This window comes from Eleginops maclovinus, chromosome 23 (assembly GCF_036324505.1).
Source record: "Eleginops maclovinus isolate JMC-PN-2008 ecotype Puerto Natales chromosome 23, JC_Emac_rtc_rv5, whole genome shotgun sequence".
Taxonomy (NCBI): domain Eukaryota; kingdom Metazoa; phylum Chordata; class Actinopteri; order Perciformes; family Eleginopidae; genus Eleginops; species Eleginops maclovinus.
The window spans coordinates 6,170,943-6,181,357 of NC_086371.1; the positions used below are offsets into that span (position 1 = coordinate 6,170,943).

Below are 10,415 nucleotides of genomic sequence, written 5' to 3' on the forward strand. Positions count from 1 at the left end.
TACCATAATTACATTCATAATTAGAAAATGAACATCATCTCAGCTACAAAGCCAAAGAAGACACGTGCAGATTAGTTTAAAGTCGGCTGCTTGAAGCTGTCCTAGCCTGAAGTGTGTCAATGAAAGCGATTTAAAGTGTAACTAACCCGAAGTGTAGACAGTTGCCGAAGCCACAAAAAAAAGGGATTTTCATGTATGTGTTTCAAAGTTTGATACCTTAACTTTATAGAAAATACATTTGGGTTGTGTTCAGTTTTTCCCACGCTCCGTGTATTCATCAAAGCACAGAAGAGTTCTGAAATTCATAATTCTGAAAAACAACTTCATATGAAAGCTATTTTTCTTCTTCATGGTAAACTTCAAACAGCATTTTCAAACCAAACGGTTACAGAATATTCTTTGCTCAAAGCTTGTTTTAAGCTGTTTTTGACCTCCTCCCATGCTGCTCAAACACCCGTCAGATTCCTTATGTGGTAACTCAAGTATAACAATGTTTTCTGACATATAGAGCTCAACAAAGCTTCATAGTTTTGGATGTTGCTCAGCTCAAAATACATGAAATACATGCATTCAAAGTTCTCATGAGAGTCCTCGAACCAACTGATGATGAAATGTAAGCTATTGTTACTTTGCACTCAATTTAAAAAGAACTTAGATGAACCCTATTTGTTGATACATGCATACAAAGAGTTTTAAACCCTATCAAAACCCTTAATATACAATAACAGACTGAGTTTGGCCAAGTATAAAGCATTCAAATCCTTCTGTCTCTTAAAAGTGTTCTGATGCTCCCTAGTGGTGCACAGTGCATAGTTCAGAAAGTCATCCAGTCCCCCAGCTGACTATAACACGTACATATCATACAGCAGTGCACTTATAATAACAGCAGCTGCCACTGTACTCCCAGAGAGTTTAGGAAATACTGCCGCTTTGAGCTCCAACTTTAATTAATCCTTTTAAATTCTAGTGATTAGTACGCCAGATGTTGCAGAGAAAAAAGGAAAAAAAAGACCAAAAAACACTCCAGGAAACTCTAGGTTAATTTAAAGTGACATCAAATGGAATACATAAAGCACTATTATTAAAATGATCCACAGTGCTGCTGCAATATCACACTGTGACCACAGTAGGCAACAGTGCAGCATATCAGTGCGCAGTGCAACTAGACCGACTTCAAAGCCTTTTATAAAAGAGATGGCTCAACTTTGCAAGAACATCAAAGACCCAAAAGCATCACGCAATAGATCAGAGCCATGGCAAAAAAAAAGAACCAAGCCATGTTTCATATCTCAATTTATGCACGTAACACAAAGGTGGCCATATGGAATCACATTGGTGAACATGAAATGATTTTCGTTCTATATGTTCCTTCTTGGATCCATGATCAAACACTACAGGAAGTTAAAGATGGTGTACAATAAGGATCTCAAGTTTAACTTCAAGCAGCTTTTTTTCAGGGGTTAATTTTTACTCATGTTGAGAATTTTCCAAGAACTACTCCACTTAATTAAAGTTGAGCTGAAAGCTACAGTAATTTAAAGTGACGTTTGATTTACAGTGTTAACGCAGCAATCATTGATATTACATTAGAAATGTGCATTCATCCAAATGTATTAGATAATTATGAGCACATAGAATAGTCAACAGATTGAGCCTTTTAATGAGCTTCTTGTGAATTAAACAACAGTGTATTTCTGAAAGCATCTCCAAGGGCAGTGTTATTAAATTTCCACAAGCACACAAGGTGATGGCGTTCATTATTGCTTTTACTCACCTTCAGCTGACAACGTGTGGACCTTCTCTCGTAGGGACCTGTGGAGGTAAAATTAATTAGCGGTTTATAACAAGTTTCAAATTAAATCAGAATTTCAGGATTTCTCTTCAGTAGGAATTTAATTGTGGGAGAGCTACCAAGGTTAACTTATTACAAGAGGAGCACACCATTTCAATTACACTAAAATGACATAATATATCTGAAAAGTATTGCATTCAATGACACAAAAAAAAAGTATCTGCCTTTTATTCCATTATCTGAATCAGGAAAGAATTAAAGCAAAGGTTAGGTGATGAATTGAGCTGTGCCACATGACCTTGTAGCTATTTCTTTAAATTAAACCTGCTTTACAAATTGACTGGAGCTGCAGCAAGGGGAACAAATCTATTTGTATAATAAACTGCTCGAAATATTCTCAAAACACAGCGGCGGCGTTGAAGCCGCACACGTCAGGAAGTTCTGTTATGAATCACAGAATCATTATTTTATGATGTGCACATGAGGTTTATTCTTGGCTTTCACGTCATTTCTGATCTTGACAGAAGTTAAACTGTCATCAGATGATTGTCGGATAACAAAAACAAATATTTTGATATGGCATTTATTTGTTGGCATGAGACATAGAGCAACACCACTTATGTTGCCACTCACTTTAACATCAAGTCATTTTAGCCTTCAGTTATTGTGAGTAAACAAATATGGTAATATTGTAATGTATCTACATGATAGTGTTGGTGGTAACGTTCCTTAATATTCCCATAAGGTACATTAATGGTTACTCTACATTACAATGACTTCAGAGCAGACATGTATAACTAATTGCCTTGTTATCTTTTCAATTAATTTCAAATGTATCGTTAAGGTCATCATATTATACCTGCTAAAGTAATAATTAAACTGTATAAGTTATGTTATGTTATGTGTAAAAATGATCTAATGGGCAAGGTAATTAAAGTATGTATTCTCTGTAAATATGTTATAAAACTACAATTAATAGGAACAATTTTGTATTTGATTATATCTGATATCTAGGGATTATAATTGATTATTAGAATCTTGAATCATTATTATCTCAACATCTAATTATCCTATAATGATAGCCAGAACATTGGGTTAGTTACAGCTATGTCTGGATCATAATAATTACTCAAAAGCGGCGATTTAAACTATGTAATTTCCTCTGTTATAATTAGTGCTTAAAGGATGGCTGGAACTCCAACACAGAGAAGCAGATCTTACTGTTTTTCTAATATATTTGTCAGATTTATCTTACAATTTAGTGAAAAATACATTGATAATGTTCAGAAGATAATTGTTTAAGCTATTAAAACTATGACTATGTATAAAAAGTCTCAATTAAAATACATATGTAGATGTAGAAAAGCATGTTGACATTTTGCAAACACATATGCAGAATTCAAGGACAACGAGACAAACACCGAGGAAAACAGTTTAGCTTTCATTGGGGATTTTACATGGCAGTATAGGGCAAAAACAGGCCATATCTCTGCCGTCTTTTAATCAGTGACTCACTCAGACCTTGGAGATAATGACACGTGCAGCCTATCAGTGAAACGGACGGGACAGTTAAAGCTCTGAAGATTTACAACGACAGTCTCATCTCGTCTCAAGCATCTCGTCCTCTGTACCCCCTTCCCTCACTCTACATCCCATTCATCCTCGGCTAAATAGGAACAAGAACAAAGCTTTTTCGGGGGCTGCTTTTTGCTGTTTCTCGCTCAGTACGCTGCCTTGTATTGCCTGGTTTGTTCCATGTCCCAATTCAGAAATAGCTGCTTGTTATCATCCCTCTGATCTTCTGAGGACAGTTGCACAGGCTGTTGGGACTTTACTTGAGAAGTCTACAAAGAGTGTGGGTGAAAAACAAGGGCGCTAATGATCTTGGAAAGAATTAGAGAGTGTGGATTGAGGATTCTGATTCTGAAACTGGGTTAACGGTTGCGGTGTGGTTAGGGTGGTAGGAAGGGGCACGGCTGTAATTATTGTTAACTGATCTTGTCTACTGTGATAGAAAACAAACACATATTACCAATTTAGTGCACCAAATAATGACGTTTCCAGCTCACCTCAAGCTCTGTATGGTGTCATCTCTTGCTCTAAAGGTATGTATATCTGATTTGTCACATCTAAAGGAACACAAACATTACCTATGTGTACTTTCTAAAACATTATGTGCTGTTCATACACACTCTCAAGGTCCTCGGAACAAGATATTTCCAATCATGTTCACTGAGGTTAATAAAAAATTAACCAAAATGCAAACATTTAGCAAGGAGGTCAATGACCCGCACACTGGTATCAATGACTTAGTAACACATGTCAACAACGTTTTGTGTAGACCTTCATGATGACCCAGTGTTTATGATTTTTTCTGTGGCTAAGGAATATCACAGGAAGAGTTATTGGTTAAAAACCCAAACATTGACAACATAAACTTTGATAATTTAATTAAATAAGTTGGTTTTTATTTCTTTTTTTCTTAGAGCACCTTTTAGTATCAACTCAGGAAGTGTTTTTAGTGTTGGTCAGGGTTTGGATACCTTACTTAAAATGGAATTTCCCCAATTTGTTTTTTTGGCAACCAGTGCTTTTATTGAAGATACAGATCTGGATTTGCCCCTTTGCCTCCACTTGGGGACCAAACCCCAGTACTTTGGCCACCAGTTCAACCAATTAAGCTTCACAATGGCCCAATCAACTCTTTTTAAATTCATTTATTCTGTAGAACATTTCATGGCAAAATAACGAAAGATAGAAAGTGCACTCAGTTTAACCAGCCAAAACATCAAACCTGTGATGCCACGTACAAGAGCTCCACTAATCTCAGTCAGACGCTTACATAACCAAGTTCAGCATTTATCAGAGGCAAAACATTTGGATATAAACATCAATCCTGGAGTAAGTAAACATTGGAGGTACCTTGTGACTGAGACATCAACATCCACATAGAAGCTCCCGGAATACATCAATTATTCCAGTATTAAAGGTTTTGAGCAAAACCTCCACATGTAAAATCTTCTTATGCTGGGAATATTTGTATCTGCTTTTTTTCAGTTTATTGTTTGAAAAGAGTCCTGTGACTGTTCTTTTTTTAACAAGTACACAAAGTCCAGAAGGTGTTTCTGGTTCAAGGTAAACAGCAGCTACACGGGGCAAACAGAGGCGGGCCGGATGATGATTCTATCCTCATGAGTGATTGGATGAGCTGAGGCTTTATATATAAAGCTGGACTGCATTGACAACAATTTTAGAAACTATTATTCAAGGAAGAAGAAAACGTCTTTGCAGCAACTGATTTGGACAAGTCATGAGTGGATGTCCGTACTTTGAGAAGAGGCATTTGTACGTTTCAATCTCAACTCAAATAGGGCTCTTAAGGATTTCTTATCACATCAGATTTGGTTCAATTTAAATCAAATTCAACAGTTCTTTACTAATCCTGCAGATGGGGAAAACAAGTAACAAACGCTTTTCTCTTCGCACTGCAGGTTATTCAAAAACAAGCCTCCAACAACGGAGGAAGAAGAGGATGCCTCTCAGGCTGGGGTTAACAAGGCCAGCAAAGGAGGAATCATCTACGGAGAATACCTGCAGGTAGAAAACATCACCTATTATATGCTGCTGTCTTTGTGTTTGCCTTTTAAAAGATAAGTAGTGGAATTGGATTTGTTTTCACATTTGATTTGCTTTTAAGTTAAGTGATTTATGTTTTTTTTCCACTCTCAGCTCGACAAAATAGTCTCGGCCCAGGTGTTACAGAGTGAGTTGAAGGGTAATAAGATCCATGATGAGCACCTCTTCATTGTCACCCATCAAGGTAAAACGGGAAGAAACTACCAAAGAAAGTAGTTGCTCTGATCTTGTATTTAGTCTTTTTGGTTAGGATTATTGCACGTATTTACAATGTGGTTTTAAATGTCTATTCTGGACTGTTTTAATAGTGTAAAAATAAAGAGGAAAATATTCTAATCTTATAACTTAGTGTTTTCAATTTGAGAAATTGTTCTATTTAATATATTGGAAATGTATTTCAAGAAGCATATTTTTGCTCCATGTCTGTATGAGGTTGAATTAAGGGTTTACTTATTTTTGTATTGTAATTGTCCCTGACCTCTTACTTGTGATTTTATTTTAAAATGTGTATAATGCTTAACACTTTCATATTTTATTCCAGCCTATGAACTGTGGTTCAAACAGATTTTGTTCGAGCTGGATTCAGTGCGACACATATTCATCAGTGGACACGTAAGGCACATTTTTTCCGGAAAGAATTTGACAAATGTAATGTGGTTGGGTTCTTGTTGATAGAAATAGAGGTAAATTAGGATGAATCAGTTTTTGTAGGTTGTGAGTTAAATGTTAGCTGGTTCTGAAGTAGAGAAGCACATGTTAATTCAGATCTTTCAGATTGTAGCTGTCAGTGCTGAAGATTGCTCAAAAGTGCTTGCTCATAATGTGAAATCATGAAGTAGAACGATCAAACTGTCAGGGGAGAGAACTATGTCAGTCAGATCTCCTCTGATGTCACATTAAATAGGAATCATCTGTTCTATTCAGTCAATCTGGTTTGGTTTAAGTCAGGGAAAAAAAGGATTGTTGTGCATCACCCAGGCTGATGTCCTAAATTAAAATTAAAGCAATTGTTTTTGACTGTTGTTCTCTGGAGGAGGCTAATCTTAGTGATCATTTGTTTCCCCCTGTGTCATGATATGTGTTTACAATGTTTACCACCATTACTTATTCCAGTGTTCCCTTCCATGTTTGACCAATGCTCCAGGTCAGAGATGAACGCAACATGCTCAAAGTCAACACTCGCATCCACAGGATTGTGATGATCTTCAGACTCTTGGTCGACCAGTTTTCAGTTTTGGAAACAATGACAGCTTTGGACTTTTTTGACTTTAGGTAAGCTTATAAATAACTTTTGTGCCTTTTTTACTTAAGCTCTTAAACATTTATAAGATGAACTACTTCATGATACACTCTGTCTGTGTTGTTGGCTTATTTGTGTGTTTTTTTGTGTCCGCAGGGAATACCTAACTCCAGCCTCTGGATTCCAAAGCCTCCAGTTTCGTATCTTGGAGAACAAAATCGGGGTCCCGGACAACCTGAGGGTGCCATACAACAGACGCCATTACAGAGACAACTTCAAGGGGCATGAGAGTGAGATGCTGCTCGCCACTGAACAGCAGCCAACACTTCTAAAACTAGTCGAGGTACGTCTCACAACCACATAACACATGTTCATTGTCAAGAGTTGTATCAGAATCAAAATCAGAAAACTTTAAATAATTACAGGAAAAATTGGGTTATGTGAACGAGAATATCGGAGAAGTTAAAATAAAATGTCCAAAATAACTATGATATATTGAAGTAAAAGTAAAAAAGCAATGTGCCAGGGTACTAAAATATAAGATTACAATTAAAAACAGTAGGCAGATAGTAAGATATTAATGCTGAGGTTAAAAGGGTTTGGCATTATTTAAATGTAAATCATTTATCAGTTTGTAACTCTGGATAAGCCAAAGTGCTAAAGACCAGGACATTAACGAGATGAAAACCTTGACTGTTCTTCTCAGGAGTGGCTGGAGAGAACTCCTGGCTTGGAGGTGGATGGATTCAATTTCTGGGAAAGGCTGGAAATCAATATATTTGATGGGCTGAACAAGGAGAAGGAAAAAATCGAGGTAAGGCCTGATTCCAGTTTGCAGGACAAACTGGCTTTGCTCCCCTTGAAATTCTAAGATGACTGACAGACACTTTATCTTTGTTAATGGGTTACTTTTTTTCTGAAAAGACAATGGAGGATTCAGAAGACAAAGAGGAAATGATGGTTGAACTGGTCAAACAGAAAGAGCTGTTCACTTCTCTGTTTGATGAAAAGCGTCACGATCATCTGCTTAGCAAAGGTGAGGACGTACAACAAATTGAAAAATTGGACCTATTAATCATGTCATCATTTTTGTTGTCATTGCTTCATAAATCTGTCTATTGTTTAGATACAATTCTATCAATGCTAATAATTGTTTTTAACTTTAACATCTCTCAAAACTACATACAGACGGGCCGTTTGCTGAAAAAGTAACATATTTTTTCACTTTTGCTAACAAGGTGAGAGGCGGCTATCTTACAAGGCTCTCCAAGGTGCCCTAATGATCTACTTTTACAGGTATTTGTTTTTTTTTTACAGCATTCCTTCACCTTTTATTATGAACTGACGCAATTTCACAAGACCTGTTAGGGGTACCTAGTGTTAACAGCGTCTTGTGACTTCTATTAATACCCTGAAACATTTTCATACACTACTTCATCACCTGTTCAAGGTATTCTACAAAAATAATCTACAGCAAATCTTCTTTTTCTCTTTCAGGGAAGAGCCAAGGTTTCAGGTTCCTTTCCAGCTGCTCACATCCCTCATGGATATTGACACCCTCATGACAAAATGGAGATGTAAGTTACCTTCGCATTCTTGTCAGTACATACTCACCAGTGAACAAAAACAGGAAAATGTGAAGGAAAAAATGTCTTCTAGAAAAACAATGCTTTCAGATATTGCCCAAGGGCAGAGCTTGAATAAGAGGAGGTTTACAGAGCAGTGTTAGGTCAAGACCTCGGAGGCAGACATGTATCAAATCATCCTCTCCTCCTGCTGATCAACCTAACATTACCCATTTCCCAGCTGTCTCACTTATGTCTAAACAATTTGCAGCTCAAATGAAATGCCGACCAAAAACAGCACTCATATCACAGAGGATATTTCTGTCTTCTGTTTACAGACAATCATGTTTGCATGGTGCATCGCATGATTGGCAGCAAAGCCGGCACAGGGGGCTCGTCTGGCTACCACTACCTGAGATCCACTGTCAGGTATTGTATGCTATTAAACTTTATCCTACAGATTGAACACTTTTACACTGAAGGTATCTTCAACACTTCAGAGTTAATTTAGATAAGGGCAGGATAGTGCTACTATTTAAATTAACCTGTCATATGTTCAATTCTTCCTGACATACACAAACTATACTTAAAGCTAATTTCATAGGAGCCACGTCAAGTTCCCTATCCATTCAATTTTTGGCAGCAATTTAATTTAGCGCTTGTCCTTCAGAAAGTACAATTTGTAACAGATGAAGAGTTATATTGTGAGTACATGAGTTTAATGATTAATACTTTTTTCCCCCTTTAGTGACCGGTACAAAGTGTTTGTGGATCTGTTCAATCTGGCAACGTTCCTGGTGCCTCGCCACTGGGTGCCCAAGCTAAATCCCAACATCCACACGTTCCTGTACATGGCCGAATGCTGCGACAGCTCCTACTGCAGCAGTGAAGACTCAGACTAAGAGGCGCCTCAGCCTTTTTTCACTGAAATGGGCCTTTAAACACTAGATCCGTAGCACAGCTGGAACATTTTAGTGACAGGTGTATAGGGGGCCATCAAAGCATGCAAAGAGACACTGATTTCATTGAGAAGACACACAATGCCTATCAGATAAGCATGACATCAGCGTGATGAACCTTAAAAAAAGCACATAAGCTGAAAAAAATGTTCTACCAAAAGAAATGTGCTGTTTTTGTTCAAAACACACAAACATAACAAATTAATAAGGCATTTTTGGAGCATCTTAATTGCATTTTTTAAGTTAAAAATGGCACATAGAGGGATCCTTTCATATGGTTGACCATCTCAACCTCCAAAAATGTCATTAAGGAGAAACATTTGATAAGTTTTATATTTACTATCTAGGAAGGATTAAAATTGGGAACTGCAAATAAGGAAAATACCAAAATGTGTTCATTTTAATGGTCAAGCACGGTGAAATATATCTCTTTTATACCGAAGCCCAACAAATATCCTTTGTTAACAGAGAACAGAACAGCAGATTTCTAGTTCATTAGCTAAATCAAGCCGAGGTTCACACGGCATAAACTTGTGACGCAGTGTCTGACCCTGAATAATTAAAATGGCCAAATGAGACTATTTTAGTCTAAACTCTAATCTTGACCGGTGACACAGCACAGCAGATGGCTCCTTGATAACAGTTGCTTAGATGTTTTTTTTTCAGTACAATTATGTAAATCCATTGTGACTGACCTGAAAGCAAATGGATCAGTGAGAGCAGTGATCAAACCCCTGGTTTAACAAACACATTATGTTTCAGGCGAGCACGGGGAAGGCGTCAGACAGGAAGCCAATGCAGAACATTGGGATGTCTGAGGTTCAAAAAAGACAATGATTATAAAGCTGTGTACAAAATATCAACACCTATAATAAGACAATTTGCAAGGCATAGAAGTAAACAACGAGCTATAGAATGTGTACATAATGTTAATATTGTAGTTGTGTAATAATGTGTTTTGTATATATGGTGTTTCGTTATTTTAATTGCGTATTTATGCAGGGGTGGAACTCTGTATACATAGATCTTTAGCCTCATCACCGTGTAAAACGCGTGTCTATCATATGTATTTAATAAGATACATTTTTTTATTCTTATTATTATAGTTGTGTCTGTGTTTATTGTGCAGTTATGATCAAGAATGTATCAGCATATAAAGTGATTTATTTTGTTTAAGAAATGTAACGTGGCGATATATTAATAAAAACATTTTTTAAAGAGAT

The 10,415-nt window shown here is 36.8% G+C and overlaps 1 protein-coding gene and 1 long non-coding RNA gene across 2 annotated transcripts in view; one reads left to right on the plus strand and one right to left on the minus strand.

The window, feature by feature from the left end:
* LOC134859294 (uncharacterized) overlaps nucleotides 1–6,937 on the minus strand; it is a 29,962-nt gene extending 23,025 nt beyond the window's left edge. Inside the window, exons 1-2 of the long non-coding RNA XR_010165073.1 lie at nucleotides 4,715–6,937; nucleotides 1,775–1,812 (exon numbers count right to left, since the gene is read on the minus strand). This is a non-coding gene — a long non-coding RNA (uncharacterized LOC134859294). The remainder of the gene's footprint in view (nucleotides 1–1,774; nucleotides 1,813–4,714) is intronic.
* tdo2a (tryptophan 2,3-dioxygenase a) lies at nucleotides 4,890–10,414 on the plus strand. Its single transcript, XM_063875677.1, has 12 exons — nucleotides 4,890–5,137; nucleotides 5,284–5,389; nucleotides 5,522–5,612; nucleotides 5,970–6,040; nucleotides 6,573–6,700; nucleotides 6,825–7,011; nucleotides 7,375–7,482; nucleotides 7,593–7,704; nucleotides 7,907–7,964; nucleotides 8,166–8,245; nucleotides 8,572–8,662; nucleotides 8,982–10,414. Exons 1-12 carry the CDS (start codon nucleotides 5,103–5,105, stop codon nucleotides 9,133–9,135), a joined length of 1,221 nt encoding a protein of 406 aa, XP_063731747.1. The 5' UTR covers nucleotides 4,890–5,102; the 3' UTR covers nucleotides 9,136–10,414.
* The last annotated feature ends 1 nt before the right edge of the window (nucleotide 10,415 follows it).